The sequence below is a fragment of the Populus nigra genome, chromosome 11 (assembly GCF_951802175.1).
Source record: "Populus nigra chromosome 11, ddPopNigr1.1, whole genome shotgun sequence".
NCBI classification, from domain to species: Eukaryota; Viridiplantae; Streptophyta; class Magnoliopsida; order Malpighiales; family Salicaceae; genus Populus; species Populus nigra.
The window spans coordinates 2551257-2570774 of record NC_084862.1 but is presented as its reverse complement, the minus strand read 5'-3'; the positions used below and the strand labels follow the sequence as shown (position 1 = coordinate 2570774).

Below are 19518 nucleotides of genomic sequence, written 5' to 3'. Positions count from 1 at the left end.
TAAAATTGTTTAAACTTTCATAGAATAATCTTCTCTAGAAAATTGATTGTGGATCTGATTTCCATTTTCATGATTTAATTTGTTACTTAGTCCTTGTAGTTTATTGAAGCTAATCAATTAGTCCTTGTCGTTTTAAAAACTATTATTTAATCCATATATTATTAAATCCATTCAGAAAATAGTTTTTTTTTTTTTAATTTTCTGCAATTCGTAAATATATTTTTTCATCTCTAAAAATTGAAATAGTTAAGATGAGAAAAATGTGATAAGGAATGGAAAGAGGAAACTTTTTTTTTTTTTAGAAAAATCTAAACTGAGAGTATTTAATGCTGGTCAAGGACTATTAATTGCTTAATTTTGATACTACGTACAAGGACCAATGCATTAATTAATGTCAATAAATCAGAAGGACTAATTAGCTATTTTTAACTCTTGAAGAAATAACCTCATAGACAACTAAAAAGAAGAGTACATAAATGCAAGCTTTAGAAGATTATAAATAAATAAAAAACTAAACAAGAAACTTGCAATTGCAATGAACATAACAACAATTAAGCCAGCAAATACATTATAAGCAAAATCAATTATGTCTTTATTAATTCTTTTATTTATTTGTAAAATCCATTCCATGAAATACATCGAACTCGATCGAGAGTTACAGAACACCACTGGGTATCCCACCTTAAATTCGAGAAATGGCAAAAGGTAGATTCCATTTTATTTCATTACTATACTATGATATGCCTAATGTAACCTAACAGCTTAGATTATCGCCAGGTGCAACACCAAACTGGTTACAATAATCTGTGTAATAGCCAATTCGAGCTTGAACAGCACCAGAATTTCCACCATTACATTCAACTGCACCATTAATGGCTCTAATCGTTGCACCAAACCCTTGAGTGACCACAGGGCGGACATTAGTCATCCAAAACCATAAGGCAGTCTTAAACGACACAACAGGATCATTGGCCACAGTTTCAGGAGAGTTTAGTCCATCAAAGTTGTTTGCCCCTCCAGCTGCCCCGTAATTGTAATTCCATGTTAGTTGAAGAGGTCCACGACCAAAGTATTTCTTGTTCGGGTTGCATGGATACTGTGTATTGGTCTCATCACAGTAGTCCTGAGAGGCACCGTTTATTTCTTCTATGTAGCAGAAGTCTGTAAACCAAGCAAAACATATCCATTTGTTAGCTTTGAGATGTATGGTTATGCTTGTGTACATATCATAACGATCATTCTCTACCAACTATAGCACTTCCAAGTTTGTATGCATGTTAATAAAGTTTTTAACTGCTATATGATTATTATTATTATTATTATTATTATTATTATTATTATTTATTATGTTGTTTACTGAAGGTGTGATGTGTGACAATATATATATATATATATATATATATATATAGATGAGATTTAAGAGATCTTACGTCCGGTCTCATGCGTGACGTGAGCAAAAAATGCTGCAATCTCACGTTTGGAATCATCATTTGATCCAATCTTGCCAAACCCAGAATAAGAATTGAGAGCACTGAGAAACGCATCTCGTGTGTAGAAGCTCTTCCCGGCACAATCTCCACCGGCTTGATTGATTATACCGTTGAAGAATTCCGGTGTAACAACATCAGCCACCGTAACATCATTGTTACTAGGCGTGCTAGGGGTACTAGGTGCTGAGGTACAAGGTCCCTCCCGACATCCTTGGCCACAATAGGCATCACCGGTGCCACAGAAGCCAAACTGACTACAGCACAAGTTGGGAGCACAACCACAATTTTGAGACACTAGCAACTGCGGCATGGTTACAGCCAGCATCATAGCCAGAATGATGGATAGTACATTGTTTCCCATGTTAAGAGAAAACATAAGGTAAGCAAGGTGTTGTTTATTTAATTAAGGGTAAAAAATCTGGATGGAAAAATAAGGTTTGGTTTGGGCCATATATATAGCAGGATAGCATGTAACTTGTTAGCTTGAAAAGGTTGGGAATTCAATTAGAACTTGTAGATTTATGGATATTTGTGCGTGTAGAATACGGGTCTGCTTAATTGACTTATAACGACAAAAGTGGGTACAATAAGCAAAGTTTTGTGAAGCTATACGAAGCACCATATAACGATAGATATGAAAATTCTAAATGCCTTGATGGCAAGAGAGACATCTCACGTTCTATATAGTTATATTTATATAAATTGTTTTTAAAATTTTTTATATAAAATATTTAAATTTTTATATATATTTTTAAAATTTTTTCAAGTTAATTCAAATTAACCAATATAATTCAAGATTGAACTTCTTAACCGAATCAATCTCAAATCAAAACTGGATAATTCTACTAGGGCAACACAATCTTATTTTTCAAATATCCATTTATATTACAGTTCATTGAATAATGTGTTTTTAATTTTGGACATGGATTTTCCTATGTAATAATTAAAATTTCATGAAGTACGGATTCATGGAATTTTGCCATCTTAACTTTGTTTTTTTTTTATAAACATGGATCTGTAACTTGTAATCTGGTGTTACCAACACATTATTACATAAATCATGTGCTTAATTCTCAATAGCGTAAATGAGTGGAGATTTTCAATCCTACCTGGAGTCAAACGTTGAGAATTTCTTCCACTCAATGCGCCACAAAGTTAGGGACTTGGCTTAGTGTTGTAGCTAGGCTTCTCATTGACTTGATTGTTCGGTTCTTATAGATCATCAAGGAAGGCTGCTAAAAAAACTTTGAACAGACTAGGAGCTCAAAATCTCTAGAAGCATAGATGTTAGAGATCGAATGGTACTGAGCACCGAGGCAGAGCCAAGTTCTCAATTTATTTTAATTTCTTTCCCATACACTAATACCATATCTTTTAAATCCTTTACCACACTATGTACATCTAGGGCTTAAGAGTTGGGTAAGGTAATTATAAGGAGTTTAATTTCCCATACGAATATTGTGGTTATTACTAATATATATTGGTACAAGAATAATAATCATAATCGCATATAAATTTGCTGTAACTAGAGTATCTAAAACACCTATGGATCGAATAGAAAGTCCAAACTCAAGAAAAAGTTTAATTACTCTAAATAATATGTCTGATAAAAATAAACATAATATTTTATTTAACTGCTGGGTTTTGTTTAAATTTTATTAAAAGATTATGTAGATCTATTCTATATATATAGGATTATTTTTTTCATTTTGATTGAGGTTAAATTTGAATGTTTGGAAAATGTTTTCGCGGAAACCACTTTCTGAAAAATAAACACAGCCAAAAGTAAAAACACTTTCCTGGAAATCAAGTTAAATTTTGTTTTAACTAGAGAGTGTTTTCCGTTAACCGAAAAGTATTTTCTGTTGACCATCTTTTTTAATAGCAAATAAACACAGAAAAGTTTGGAAAATAGTTTTCCAAAAACTACTTTTCAGGAAACAAACATGGCTTGAATTCTATCTTCCCATGTTTTTTTATTCCCAGTCTAATTAGTTTAAATTATGCTAGCTGGTATCATATCCTATTCTATTGTTCTTGGTATTTTTTGTTATTGTTGCTGAAGAACTATGGCTAGAGATGACAACGCAAAACATGTTCATGGTAGAGGGGAATTAATTATGGTTGAGGAGGTTCTGCCCAGGAACAAAACTTAGTGATTAAAGATTTGCAAAGGGGAGCTTCAAAATTGACCGTCACTTAATAAATAAGGATTTAGAAGATCTTGAAGATAATAAGATGAGTGGTTCCAGCTACACATTCAATTACCGGATTTGACTAAATGTAAAACCTCATGAAGTCAATCAATTAAATTAAATGCGTGAAATCTCTTGTGAGACTATTCTACCTTCAAAATTGACTGGAGTGTGTTTTGTTGACGCTACCTTATTACAATTAAAACTTCCCTTTAAATAACTTGACTTTTCAATATAAATTGTAATTGTTTATTACAATTAAAACGATTAATTAGTTAATAAAACAAACTTTAATTTATGATGAATTCTTGTACTGAAGTGTGTGGACTTGGATCGTAAACTTTATTTTTGGGCTTGGTTATTCTTGCAAAAACATGTTCTTTGTTATGTCATTCTTAGAGAGTTGATGCATGCTTCTACTTTGCTCGGAGATTTTTTGTGTGAATGAAGGTGCGCAGGTCTGCGTGTAGTGGACTGAGATGGATCGGAATAGATGTCATGCTACAGTGTTAGGCTGTTCATGATAAGCTAACAAGAATTGTTACAGAAATGAACAAGAAGCAAATAGAAGTAGAGAAAGATGCTGCTGTAATGCAGAGGAAGAAGAAAATGTTTATGTATATTATTCACTGCTTACATTCCTAGCACTATTACATTCATTTTATATCAACAGAAAGTGAGAAGCTTGGTTACGTATTCTACTCAACTGTAACAGAATTTATTAACTGTCTAACTATATTAACAAACTTGTTAACCATTATATTTTCTATTCTCTCTGACAGGTGGCTGAAGCAGAGGTGGCTGAAGCAGAGCCTTTGATATCTTGACATTCCCCCGCAATCATATGCTTGGAGGAACCAAGCATAAGATTGGAACAGAGACGTCGAAATAAAGGAGTGGAAAGGCCTTTAGTGAAAATATAAGCAAACTAATCAGGAGAAGAATATGCTGTTGAAGCCATAGAATCTGGAAACATGGACCCTGCGAGTATACTTGAGCAGATTGAGCTTCAAATTGCTAATGTTAAGGAGGAATCTTTTAGCAGGAAAGGAATACTTGAAAAGGTTGAGAAATGGTTGACTGCATGTGAAGAGGAGAGTTGGCTTGAGGAATATAACAGGGATGACAATTGATACAATGCTGGGAGAGGTGCTCATCTGACTCTCAAGCATGATGAGAAAGGTCGTAATTTGGTTAATAAAATGCCAGGTATGGTGGAGGCTTTGGCTTCCAAAACCATGACATGGAAAAGCGAGAGAGGCGCTGAATTCTTATATGATGGTATCCACCTTCTTTCTATGCTTGAAGAGTACACCATATTATGCCAGGAGAAAGAGGAAGAAAGACGGAGGCAGCGGGATCAGAAGGAACTGCAGAAGAGACATGCTTGACTGTCACAGTAGTAGAAACTGTTGGAAGCAAACAGAGATTAGCAAGATATTAGAAGCTTTGAAGTTGAGAAGTAGTCACCATTTTTAGAGCTCAAGAGACAGAGAGGAAGAGAATCACAGATTTGAGAAGAGAGTTGAAGAAGAATTTTTCAGTTTGACAATATATAAAAAAGAATCACAGATTTAAGAAGAGAGTTGAAGAAGAATTTTTCAGTTTGACAATATATCAAACAGATGATAGGCAGATTGATTATTATGAAAGAATTGGTTTAGTCAGGCGATAATAATGCTAGAAACAGAGATTAACAAGATATTAGAAGCAGTGAAATCACAGGATCACAAGATATTAACAATCCTAAGCTCTGATACCATGATAAGCTAGCAAGAATTGTTATAGAGATGAACAAGAAGCAAATAGAAGTAGAGAAAGATGCTACTGTAATGCAGAGGAAGAAGAAAATGTTTATGTATATTATTCACTGCTTACATTCCCAGCACTATTACATTCATTTTATATCAACAGAAAGTGAGAAGCTTGGTTATGTATTCTACTCAACTGTAACAAAATTTATTAACTGTCTAACCATATTAACAAACTTGCTAATCATTATATTTTCTATTCTCTCTGACAGGTGGCTGAAGCAGAGGTGGCTGAAGTAGAGCCTTTGATATCTTGACAGTTCAGTGCTGACCCAAACAGCCTGCCGGCCCAAACAAAATAGGCTGTCTAGCCGATGCATTCTATCATGAAGTTTATCTGCATCTCCTTCAATCATCATCATAACCTTTTTTTTTTTCCAGTTATTATGCCAAAAAATTGATGACATTGCATTTAATATGTATCGGGTTTTTATGTTAGATTGACTTGGACCCAAATTAGGATAATCTAGTTTGACATGTTAAAAATCCATGGATCAAATATAAAACATGTTTTTTCAAAAAACTTTTTTATTAAAATTATAATGATCGAGTTACTTTGAACGCAAATTTGAATTTAATTTCTTTATTTTTAAAAAATATTTTGAATAATTTTAAACAATTCTTATAGTATAACCTTATATCAATTAAGGTTACTTTGAAGATTAAAAATACAATTTCATCCGTTTAAATGAAAAAAAAAAGAGAGAGACAAACCACAATATTGAATAATTGATTTTTATACAAATATATAATAAAGGTAAATACTTAAATTATATGCGTTGAGTCACTAGCTAAGATGAACTAAGAACACATAAAAGAGCTGTAATGAAATGTTTTGTTTTGATGTGGTTGATTTGGGCCTATTTTGTTATTTTAAAATTGCCCATGTATTTTTTTTCTACCATTGTTTCTCACGTAACCTGTAATTCTTAATTAAGAAAAATATGAAGAATGTTGATTGAATTCAACAATTATGTGTCGAAGGGTGATGCAATTTTATTAAGGTTTCTAATTAACAACCCAAAGCATTAGCTCTCGCCCATTTCCAGATCCTTATAATCACCCCTCTCTTTGAGAATTTAGACTGGAAATATTATCATCGAAATTTTAAATCTTAATTGCTAGAGATTTCCTTCTAGGACAATGTTTTTGTTGCTTTGCCCAGTGAATGGTTAACACATAATAATAGTCGGATCCTGAACCGTAGGAGACTGAGGCGGAGAGTTATTTACCACTGATTTCAACATCACCATTAATGGCTTCAATTCTTTCCACAGCTCGTATTCTTGGTTTATACACAGGACCGATATCTATTAACACAAGATAGTCCATGAAAGAATCTCTATGGCCACACAAGATAGTCCATGAAAGAATCTCTATAGGTCATAAGTGTTGGGGGGGGGGGGGGGGGGGGGGGCAAGTTGTTCTTAGAGGAAGAAGAAGATGAGACTAGAGTAGGGGGGGAATTTGTCATCGATTGGAGACTTCATTGATTTAGGAGGGTCAGAGGAGACTGATGAGGAAGTGAAAATTTCTCTGCAGACAACGGGTAGCCCTAACCCTAGGACAATGAGGATCCAAATAAGGATATAAAATCAACAATAAATTTTTAGGGATAAACAATTTATAATTTGAAAAGTTAGAGGACCAAAGTGTATATTTAACCTAAAATTTAGAAAAACCATATTAATATTAAAAATAATTATTACTGTATCTTTAAAAACTCCCGAAATTTTTTTAGTTTAAAACTTGTCACTGAATCAATCAGATGCTTCTATCATCCCATTCCATGAGTGGAACACAACCTTAAACTGCAAATATCCATTTATATTACAGTTCATTGAATAATGTGTTTCTAACTTTGGGCATGGATTTTCCTATGTACTAATTAAAATTTCATGAAGTACGGGTTCAGCGAATTTTGCCATCTTAACTTTGGTTTATTTTTATCAACAGCGTAAATGAGTGGAGATTTTCAATCCTACTTGGAGTCAAACGTTGAGAATTTCTTCCACTCGATGCGCCACAAAGTTAGGGACTTGGCTAAGTGTTGTAGGCTTCTCAATGACTTGATTGTTCGGTTCATATAGATCATCAAGGAAGGCTGCTAAAAAAAACTTTGAACAAATTATGAGTTCAAAACTTCTAGAAGCATAGATGTTAGAAATCAAATGGTACTGAGCACCGAGGCAGAGCCAAGTTCTCAATTTATTTTAATTTCTTTCCTATACACTGATACCATATCTTTTAAATCAAGGGCTTGAGAGTTGGGTAAGGTAATTATAAGGAGTTTAATTTCCCATGGTATATTGTCGTTATTGCTAATATTAATCTACAAGAATAATAATCATAATCATAATTGGATATAAATTTGTTGTAACCAGATATATTTATGAATTGAATAAAAAAATCCAAACTCAAGGAAATGTTTAGTCATTCCAAACAATATGTTTTATAAAAATAAACATAATATTTTATCCAATTATTAAATCATGTTTAAATTTCATTAAAAGATTCTACAGCACTATTCCATAGTGGAATATCGGCTCGTTATAATATGTTGAGATTAGAAAGATCTTCAAATTAGATTTAAAAGATGCTATTTAGTTTTAGTTTTAGTTTTAGTTTTTTTTTTATTTCAAATTTTAGCTTTTAATTTTTCTATCTATGTAGGATTATTTTTTCCATTTTGATTGAGGTTAAAGATAGACCTATTTAAGTTATTGCAAATATTTTTATGAGGTAGATTTTGGTGGAAGAATATTATTCTGAAAATAACAATGTAGCTAGGGTTTTGTTTGGCCCTTTTGGTGAATTCTATCTTCCCATGTTTTTTTATTCCCAGTTTAATTAGTTTAAATTGTGCTAGTTGGTATCATATCCTATTGTTCCTGGTTTTTTTTTCTTTTTTTTTTGTTGCTGAAGAACTATGACCAGAGATCACAACGCAAAACATGGTTATGGCAGAGGGGAATTAATTATGGTTGAGAAGGTTCTGCCCAAGAACAAAACTTTCATAACTTAGTGATTAAAGATTTGTAAAGGGAAGTTTCAAAATTGAACATTACTTAATAAATAAGGATTTAGAAGATCTTGAAGATAATGAGACGAGTGGTTCCAGCTCCACATTCAATTTTGAGAGCCCATGTTACAGGCGAGAGTGGAGACGGCAACCGCATGATTATATATATATATATATATATATATATATATATATATATAAAATGTGTTTGGGAATTCTTTTAAATTTTGATTTTGATTTTTGTTTAAAATAATTTTTTTTATATTTTCATATCATTTTTTTTTATTTAAAACCTCTTAACAAACTGGAAGTTCAAGATTTCTAGAGGCATAGATGTTGGCAATCCAATGGCACTGACCACTACAGTCTATGGAAGAGCCAATTACAGAGCCATAATTTAGCCGCCCTCAGTTTTTTTCATTTCTCTTTTCTTCACACTCACAATACTAATACCAATTCTTTTAAATTCTTTAGCGCACTATCAGCCGAGACAAATCTAGGCCCTAGAGAGGGCAAGGAGTTTAATTTCCCATACCATTTGTGGCGCCATTACCTGCAGGGCGATTGCTGGCACATGCGTATTACTTTTCAAACAACTAGGAAAGGATAATCAATCACTACCATTTCAAGTAAACGTTGTAGTTAGGCAAGAAAATAGAAATCTTGTCCACATAAAGACACAGACTCATTTGGTAGCTCACCATGTCGGTTCGGCCTTTGGAGGGAAAAGTCTGTCCAATCCTATCTCCTGACGAAAGAAAAGGTAATATCCTATCTAGGACTACAAGATTGATCCTTATGATGGACCATTCGAAGAGAAGACACCCCACAAATATGTGTGAAGAAAAACTTTGAACAGTCTAGAGTAGCTTCTACGAGGATAGTGGCACCCAATGGCATAGAATGGGCATAGCCGACGTTGACTAGCCAATTACCCGAAATCCCCGTCCCCTTCCTATATATTTTTGAGATAGAGAAGGCAGCCTTTCACCATAAATGAAAGGATAGAAAAAGATAAAACTGAAGCCGTCTCCTAGTGCTTTTTTCTCCCCTACTAGCTGACTGTTAGGATAAAAATGGATGCTCAGAATCGACGCATGTGGTTGGATAATTTGCCACATCTGTTTTATTGATTAGAGAAGCCATTCATATTACAAGGAGGCGGAGGAGAAACTGGCACTGGTATACATTATGTTGTTGTATTTTATTTTTATTAAATAAATATAATTAATGAGATTTAAATTCATAATCGTTTGATTATTAAAGCTCTGATATCATATTAAAAAATTATCACAATCCAATAACTTAAACTGTTAGATGGAATTTTAAGATATAATTTATATTATTCTCTAACATTAAGTTATTAGGTTGGGATAGTTCTTTAACATTGTAAGGGAGTATGTTAGAGAATAATATAAATTATATTTTAAAACCTAACTTAATAGTTTAAGTTATTGAGTTTAATTGGTTCTTTAATACACAACACTTTCTCTTTCTTTTGGTGTTTAGCTCACTAGTGTTCTGTCACACTTTGTGTTATGTTTCTGCTGTCAATTTAGCGCATGTCTAGAAATGTAGTAGCTATTATTTTTGAAAGTATTTTTTTAATTAAAAATATATTAAAATAATAATTTTTTATTTTTAAAATTTATTTTTCATATTAACACAAAAAAAGATTTCAAAACACTAAAAATTTAATCGGAAATTAATTTTTTTTCAAAAAAAACTTATAAAACACATAAACACAAACGGGAATTTATATATAACCAAAGATATGCAGCAAGTTGGAATAGACCCAGCTCATTCCACCACATGTGCCAACACATGTCATGTCAACTCATTTCACCTTACTACAACTCAGCTCTTGATGGTCATTATTTTTTTCACTTGCAGCTGAACAATAAGTAAAATAGGAGCCATCGTTTCTTCCACATCTAGCTAGCTAGAGAAGAAGTGGGTGGGGTGTGCCTTTAGCTCTCCATTAATAAACACTAACAAGATATTTGACCATATTTGCTTTGGTCCATAGTGCTGTCGGTCAAGTGAGCAAAGCACATGTCCTAGCAACGCCTAATTTTTCATTTTTCATTTTTTTGTTTGGCAAATCGATTTATTTCAAACTTGGTCCATCAACATCAAGATCGATTCAATGCTGGTACATGGATATGGACCCCAATCCATAATTGCTATCATGTAAGAAATGGACTTGACAACTTCTTTGAAAAGTCTCTCCATTAATATTGATGATGTTCAACGTTGTTGCAGTTTCTGGATGTTCTTAGAGCAGTTCAATTCAATCCCTTAATGTCTAAAAAAACGCAAATTAATTTCTTTATGACTCCGGCGCTGTTTAGAGTGCAGTTGGAGAATATTTTTTAAAATTTTTAATTTTTTTTAAAAGTTTTAAATTAATATTTTTAATGTTAATTGTTTTGATATATTAATATCAAAAATAAAAAAACATTATTTGAAAATTTATTATGGAAATGCAAGAATAAATGAATATGCATGCATATAAAGCGTGTTTGACAGTGTGGATGCGGGTGCTTTTCAAATAATTTTTCGTGCTAAAATATATGTCAATGATATTTTTTCATTTTTTAAAAATTATTTTTGACATCAGCACATTAAAACAATTCAAAACATACAAATCATATTAAATTTTAACAAAAAATTCAAATTCAAATTTTTTAAAAACATCACCGCAACTACGTTCCAAAACAGCCCTACAGTGATTTCAATTTCAAATTGCTAATATATTGGGTTGGATGGACAATATTTTGATCAAAATGGATTCAATTGATGGGAAATAAAATACGTACAAGGCGTAAATTGAATTTCAACACAAATTTATGGCCACTTGAAGTGGAGGTTTTTCCAAGTAATAAAAACAAATATAAAAAGGAACATCAAAATTACTGAAATACTATAAGAGACATAACGATCATTATAAACTTTATTTGTCTACAATTTATTTCATAGCAGTACATCTTATTTTCATTTGATTAGCCATAACTTGGCATAACAACTCAGGTTATTTAAAAACCTAGCAAGTGAGGTTATTCTCAGGAGCAACGCCGAGTTGACTGCAATAATCTCTATAATATCTAACACGAGCCTGAACAGTACCTGGGTTTCCACCATTGCATTCCATACTATTAATGGCTCGAATAGTTGCTCCAAAACCTTGGCTTACAACAGGACGAACACTGTTCATCCAAAACCATAAGGCTGTCTTAAATGACACAACAGCATCGCTTGCTACAATGTCAGGATTGTTCAATCCATCAAAGTTGTTGCTCCTTCCGGCTGGCCCATAGTTGTAGTTCCATGATAGTTGGAGTGGTCCGCGGCCAAAGTATTTCTTGCCTGGAACACATGGGTATTCCCTGTTGTTTTTATCACAGTAGTCTTGACCGGAAGCACCATTTATCTCTTCTTTATAGCAGAAGTCTGCAAAAAAAGACATTTTCTCTTGTCAGTTTACACACGAGGAGCTGAAACACGCTTATTAGACAGTTCACTTTGTTGGCAAAATCCATATGCGGACAAATGTATTTGTGGAAAAGATAGACAGACAGACAGACTACTGTTGGCTATCATGCTTGCTATTCAAATGCTGCGAGAAATGCTGTTAGGGATGGAAGAGGAACTTACGTCCAGTCTCATGAGTAACATGAGCGAAGAAAGCTGCAATCTCACGCTTAGAAGCTTCAGCTGAACCAAGTTTACCAAATTGAGGATATGAATTGACAGCACTGAGAAATGCATCTCTTGTATAGAAATTCTTCCCAGCACAGCCTGCAGGAGCTTGGCTGATTATACCATTGAAGAAAGCAGGCGTAACAATATCAGCAACAGAACCACTCCCACTGGGAGTAGTAGGCGTAGGCGATGAAGAACAGGGTCCTTGCTTACATCCCTGACCACAATAGGCATTGCCAGTGCCACAGTAGCCATATTGACTGCAACAAAGGTTTGCAGCACAGCCACAATTTTGAGCCTCTACCACATTCTTGGGCAGGGCTCCTGCAAGAGCTATGGCTAAGATAATGGTAAGTAGAATATTGCTTCTCATTTTCGCTACTCCTGAAGGGAGTTTTGATATTGATATGCAAAGAGAGAAAGGAATTTCTTGTGGTGTGTGGAGATAAGGTCGAGGTTAAGCTATTTATAGAGGCACAAAGTGGACGAGGTCTATAATTTTACGTGTAAAATATCTAGGAGTTGATTATATTTTAGTCTATAAAATTTAGCAAAATAAATATAGTTCGGCAAAAATTTCTAGGATCATGACATTAAAGTCTTCACGTGACATGATGTTGAAGTGGTCTGACAGTTACATACCATAAAAGGTAGAAACTTTATTATTACATCAGACACAACCCTATTTACTGATTATCACTTCATAACTTTTTTCCAACCCAACATTTTCCTCTCATTAATTAAGAGCTTAATTTGCGTTTGATGAATGACCTAACTAAAGAAACTTTAAAACCGGTAGCCAATGGGAAAGCAAGTACGGCAACTCAATCGAGTTATTGAGAAAACTAGTATATCATTCAGGCTATAATAAACTGGAAGCTAGTTATAGATAAAAACATAAAAGGAAGTTACAAAGAAGATGCTACTATCAAACTCCTATAAACAAGAACTCATCACTTATTAGACCCTCTTAAAATGCCTTTGAGACCTTTAATCAAATCATTCTCTGTGTATGAGAAATTATTATTCCAGACCTTTAATCAAAGTGCAAGTCGACGATGGAGTATGAGTTGAAACAATGTATTCCAATCAAGCTTCTTATCTTTGAAGATCAGCTTGTTTCTTACGGTGCAAATACCCCCACAAAATTCCATATGATAGCATCGTGAAGGCATTTCGCTAGAACTTACCTTTCCATGAAATTAGTCTTGTGCGGATGCTATTTATCACAAGCTTCCAAGTGGAGAGTCTTTTCAGGTTTGCTCCCAAAAAGAAGGCCTAAGTATTGGGCAACTAGTGTGTCCCATTTGCAATATACCACATTTGTTATTTCTACTGTAAATTCATCATGATGTCAACTAGTGAACTTCTATGAAAATTAACCTCTAGATATAAAGTAAATTCAAACCACTTCAAAATCTTTTTAGCATTAGTTATCAAAGTGAAATGATTAGGAATAAACACTAAAGTATCATATGCATATTACAAATAACTCATATACATCCCATTTCCCCAATGGATTCATTTAAATTATCCAGAAGTTGAAGCTTTTTTAAATAGAACTGAGAATCCCTTCATATCTATGTCAAAAAGAAAAGGCGATAGTGATTCTCGCCTTGACATGGTCACGTTCTACTCTAAACTCCATGCTTGGTGAACCTTTAATACACTACCATAATCTTTATATTTATCGATGAAATTTTTTATCAGTATTTGTACTATCATTCTATTGGTAATTAATTTATTGATGGAAATATTCCGTCGGTCAATCTTTCGTTTGTAATTTTTTGTCCGTCGGTAAGTCCATTGGTAATAAAAAATATTATTACTGATGGATTTACTAACAGAAAAAGAGCAAAAAAAAATTTATCCGCTTCATTCCATTGGTATTTTCCTCGAAAAAATACCATATGTAATTTCGTCGGTGATTATTTAAAAATATTTTTAAAAAATCTATTTTACAAAACTATAAAATAATTAAATTAATATAAATCAACACTCTATAATACTCAAAACTGAGTTGCTTGAAAAAACAAAAGAAGAGAACCAAATCAAATAAATTTGCAACAAATAAATAACACAAAAAAATAAATTCAACTAAAACAATTCATATGAAAAAAATGAAGTTGCTATTGCTAAAAATAAATCAACTAAAAATTGATCTCATATGAAAAACAAAATCCTACAACAATATTCATACAATTATTCAGAACAAAAAAATTAAAAAAAAAACAAATATAGTGAAAAAAAAACTTGACAAATTAAAGAAGAAAAAAGAAAAATCTTACTATAGTCGCAACTGAAGCCGAGAAGAGAAAAAAAATTGTTAAGTATATTAATAAAAAAAGAACTGAGAAGAGAAAAGAAGAAAGGAGAAGAAGACATACTTGGACATGAAGGAGAAGAGAAGGAGCTGAGGAGATAAGAGAAGAGAAGAGAAAGAAAGGGATGCTGATTTTTTTACATATGGGGAAGAAGAAGAAGAAGAAAGGAGGTCATTCTATTGTGAAATTAGGGATTTTAGGCTTTTTATTGGAGCGTTTTACTGATGAATAATTAAATATTAATATTTTAAATCATTTTATTGGTGATTCTGTTTGTAATATTTAATTTAAATTTTAATTTAATAATTTTTTTTTAAAAACTGTTAAATATCACCGACGACTTTTCAATTTATCAGTGATTCCGTCTATAATATTTAATTTAAAATTTTAATTTAATCAAAATTTTTCAAAAACCAGCCAAATAACACTGACGACTTTTCAATCCGTCGGTGATTTTGCCTGTAAAGAATAGTAATTAACAGTGTAATTGAAAAGTGAACAGTTCTAGAGCTCTCTCGAAAATACCAACAAAATTTTCTGTTGGTGATTCCCTTTGTAATTGACATGATGAACAGTGTTAATAGTTTATCAATGATTTTATTGATGGAATTTATTCTGTCGATAATTTCATTAGTATAAATGACAAGTCATTATATTTTTTGGCTTTTCTTTCCAATGTAATTCCCTCGGTACATACTGGGGGAATATTTTTATTGGTAAAATTCACTGTAATTTACTGACATAATATATTCATCGGTATTTTCATTTGTATTTATCAATTTTTTAGTAGTGATAAAAATAACTAATTTAGATCTCACAATGCATTCATGCATTAGAGAAGTCCACCTCCTCCAAAAACCCATATATGACATCACTTCCTCTAGGTAATGAATTAAAAGCCCTATGAAAGTCCACTTTCATAATAAAACTAAACTATGTTGCCCACTTTTCTTAACACTGTACAACTTCAACTTCATTAGCAGTCATGAAACCATCTAAAATTTGATGAAAGTTGTTTGATTAACACTAATAATACTATACATAATGACTTTCAATTTGTTGGATAGCAGTTTACCTATAATCCTGTACAAGCCATGCACTAAACTTACTGGCCTTACTCTGAAAATTCTGTAGATAGCTTTGATTTTGGAACAAAGGCCATATGAGAGATGTTAATTCCTGTTGGTAATTTCCTAAGTCGAGAAAATTCAAGCACCATATAAAAAATGTTAGGCCCTATCAAATGCCATGCTTTTTTCATAGAAAATGAAGGTGAAGCAGTCAAGACCTGGGGCTTTTGTTCCATCACAACTCCGAATCATCTGCTTGACCTCTTCCATAGTTACCTCTTGTTCAAGTTGTTGAGTTTGTGTTATGGATAGTTTATTGAACCCAAGTGGCCCCATTGTAGCTCTTGTAGAGATATCATTAGTGAACAGACTTGAGAAATAGGATATTGCCGCCTCCTTGATGTCCTTGGGAAAGGTATGCAGTATATCATTCTATCTGATACGAGTGATAGAGTTTTCCACTCCTTCGAATATTAGCTATAATGTGGAAGAATTTTGTATTCTTATCTCCAAGGCTTGCACCAGGTCTGTCTTGATTTTGTACTGCAGATTGATTCCACAAACTTATTGATTTCCCATGGCTTAGAGCGCAAGATTTGCAGCACAGAAAGTTCTTCATGGTTAAGCTGTTTGTCCTCTACTATATTCTCCAGTCGCTGGATGTCACGCTAAAGCTGCAACAGTTTTAAGTCCTGATTGCCAAAGTCCTTCCTATTCCATATTCTGAATTTCATAGCCATAAAGGCAAGCGTTTTAACCAAGTGAAGTCTCCCATTGTACTTAATACCACATTCCTGCCAAAGAACCTCAAGTTTATCCATAGACATAGGCTGAGAGACCTAACAATTAAGGAAACGAAACGGCTTCCATCTCCAATTTGGCATTGCAGTCCTATGATCATTGGGCAGTGATCAGACAATTCTGGTGGAAACCGACTGAGTAGGAGACCTGAGAATGTTAAATGGCGGTATGGAGTGGCAAAGGCTCTATCACTTCTACTTATTGAGTTGCCATGAAATCTTGTGTATCGGTGACCAGAGAGGGGATACTCCAAAAGATTACAATGCCATTCAAATAGCCACTGTTCCTTTCACACTGATGCAATGTTTCATTGAAGTCCCCAACAATGAACAAAGGTGTTACAAACGCAGCTTGTAAGGTACGGAGTTCCTCCCACAGTTCCCGTCTCTCATGAACTATGATTCCCGCATAGACTCCTATGATTGCACTAGTAAATTGCTTCTCAATATGCAATCCAGAAAGTGCTACCCATTGCCCACCATATTCAATTGAATGAACCATGAACTTACTTTCATCCCACGTAGCTAAAATACCTCCAGCCTAATCAACTGAATTAAGTGGAAACCTATTGAAGATACTGCAGAAAATACAACAGATATTGAAGAAGAAATTCCAGCTGCAACTATTGATACAGATATTCCAGTATTATAATATTCCCTAATGTAATTTATTTGTTACCTAGATTAGACATGATTTTATGCTCTGTTATTATTAGTCTGAAATCCTAGCGAGATTCTTGGAGAAATTATGTGCAAGATTGTCTTTCCTTGCCACATAATTTCCTGCTATATATACATGTATAGAACAACAGAATAGGTATACGATTGAAGTTTTCTTTATGTAAAACACTGTCTTAAATTTCTTTATGGTATCAGAGCAGGTTCTCTGAATTTTTTTGTTTACCATAGGCAGAGTCAGTTGTGCTGCCATGGAAGGCCACTTGAAAGAAGCCATTGACGTTGGCTCCAAATTCTCCACACCAGTTAGTTACTCAGACGACACAAACACCTCCCACAAATTAACCTCTGTATTGTTGAATGAGTTCAACTACCTTCCTTGGTCAAGGGCTGTAACCATTGCCCTTGGTGGAAGATCTAAATTGAGCTTTATCAATGGTTCAACTGTTTCTCCTGAAGTGAACGATCCGGAATATGAAGCATGGTTGTCCAAAGACCAACTGGTTATGTCATGGATTCTCAACTCCATGGAAAGAAACCTTGCAGAAATATTTAGTTTCTCAGAATCATCTTCTGATCTATGGGATGCTATTCGTGACATGTATGGGAATCAAAACAATTCTGCCAGGATTTTCCAGATCCATCGTGAAGTTGCCAGCCTTCACCAAGAAGACAAACCTTTTGTTCAATTGTTGGGTAGTTTTAAAAACTTGTGGAATGAATTGGAAATGTACAGACCTCACACTACAGATGCCACCATACTACGAAAAAGGACTGAGGAGGACAAAATTTTTCAGCTATTGGCGAGCCTCAGTCCAGATTTTGAAGATCTGCGAAGCCACATTCTAATGAACCCAGAACTGCCCACTTTTAAATCAGTCTGTGCCACTATTCAACGTGAAGAAATACGCAGAAAAGTAATGACTCGGGAAGCTGGTGTATCGGATACTCGTGCTTATCAAACCAAGTTGCTGTCACAAGACATGAGTTCTAGAAATGCTGATCATGGTCAGTACAGGTCACTATCTGAGAATAAAGCTTACAAAGGGAAACGACCTGATTCCAAGTGCCAATACTGTCACAATATTGGTCATCATATGGATCGTTGCTGGCTTCTACACCCCGAACTCAAGCCTAAATTTGCAAAGGATTTCAGGAGGCAACCAAGACGTGCAAACAATTTTAAGTCATACCTTGCCCACAATAATTCTAACCACACCGAGATTTTTCCTGCTACTCCGGGAACCTTGATATCTGATTTTGCAAATTATTTGCAAGACAAGCAAGTCCAGGGCAAGTCACCTGATCAACAAACTAGTCAGGACCAGAAGCAATCAGCTGCACTCCTTAGCCACTTTGCTGATTTTCTAGCAGAGACAGACCCGAAAAACAGTCAAGGTAAACTGCTTGCTTTCATGACTGCGTTAGAACTTGTAAATTTGCATGATCTTTGGATAATTGATTCTGGTGCCACTGATCATATGTCAAATAAGTTAACCAGCATCCATGATTTTAAATCATTCATTCGTCCCACTTTTGTGTCTGTTGCTAACGGAAAAAATGCTTATGTTAAGGGAAAAGGTAAGATCAACCTACTGTCTAATAAGATAGAATCAGATGTCCTTTTCTTACCTTCTTTCCCATTTCAATTGCTTTCTGTTAGTAAAATTACAGCTACTCTCAACTGTGAAGTAATTTTTACCTCATCCAAGGTTGTGTTTCAGGATCTTGTCACCAAGAAGATGATTGGTGAAGGATTTTTTCTACATGGTCTCTATTATATCTCTCATAAATCTCCAGCTCCCAGGAGTTTTCAAGCAACCATTAATCATTCACATGAGCACCTCTTATGGCATCGTCGGCTAGCGCACCCTTCAGAGTTTGTCCTCAATAAAATAAAATCCGTCCCAATACAAGAACCTCTCAATTGTGAGATTTGTCATTTTTCGAAATCTACACGACTTCCTTTTTCCCTTTCGAAGTCGAAAACCACTCATGTTTTTGAACTTATTCATTCAGATGTATGGGGACCCTTTTATGCTTCTATTGATGGTTTTAAGTATTTTGTCTCTTTCATCGATGATTTCTCTAGAGTCACTTGGGTGTATCTGCTGAAAACTAAACATGATGTATTTGATTGCTTTAAGGATTTTCATTCATTCATCCTTAATCAGTATTCTGCTCATATTAAAATCCTTCGATCTGATAATGGCACCGAATATATGTCCAAAAACATGTCAAAATATTTACATTCTAACGGAATTGTGCATCAGACTAGTTGTGTTGGTACACCTCAACAGAATGGGGTATCTGAACGCAAAAATCGTGATCTGCTTGAAAAAACTCGTGCCATCATGCTTCAAATGAATGTTCCAAAACACTTCTGGTCATATGGAATCCTTACTGCTGTTTATCTTGTCAAT

General features: G+C 33.9%; 2 protein-coding genes across 2 annotated transcripts; both read right to left on the bottom strand.

Annotated features, from left to right (window-relative positions):
* Positions 1-568: 568 nt before the first annotated feature.
* On the bottom strand, positions 569-1985 carry LOC133668266 (endochitinase PR4-like). Its single transcript, XM_062088041.1, has 2 exons — positions 1431-1985; positions 569-1161 (listed from the first exon to the last, which is right to left on the bottom strand). The coding sequence occupies exons 1-2, from the start codon at positions 1864-1866 to the stop codon at positions 755-757; spliced, it is 843 nt and encodes a 280-aa protein (XP_061944025.1). The 5' UTR covers positions 1867-1985; the 3' UTR covers positions 569-754.
* A 9448-nt stretch (positions 1986-11433) lies between these two features.
* On the bottom strand, positions 11434-12671 carry LOC133706380 (basic endochitinase CHB4-like). Its single transcript, XM_062131907.1, has 2 exons — positions 12176-12671; positions 11434-11971 (listed from the first exon to the last, which is right to left on the bottom strand). The coding sequence occupies exons 1-2, from the start codon at positions 12594-12596 to the stop codon at positions 11565-11567; spliced, it is 828 nt and encodes a 275-aa protein (XP_061987891.1). The 5' UTR covers positions 12597-12671; the 3' UTR covers positions 11434-11564.
* Between the last annotated feature and the right edge of the window lie 6847 nt (positions 12672-19518).

What these genes read in the sequence shown, in the direction of transcription:
- LOC133706380 (XM_062131907.1), bottom strand. Translation starts at nt 12,596, where the DNA reads ATGAGAAGCAATATTCTACTTACCATTATCTTAGCCATAGCTCTTGCA. An exon ending in TGTTACTCATGAGACTGGAC is followed by an intron (nt 11,972 to 12,175) that starts GTAAGTTCCTCT and finishes CTTTTTTTGCAG; the next exon opens with ACTTCTGCTATAAAGAAGAG.
- LOC133668266 (XM_062088041.1), bottom strand. Translation starts at nt 1,866, where the DNA reads ATGTTTTCTCTTAACATGGGAAACAATGTACTATCCATCATTCTGGCT. An exon ending in CGTCACGCATGAGACCGGAC is followed by an intron (nt 1,162 to 1,430) that starts GTAAGATCTCTT and finishes CTTGGTTTACAG; the next exon opens with ACTTCTGCTACATAGAAGAA.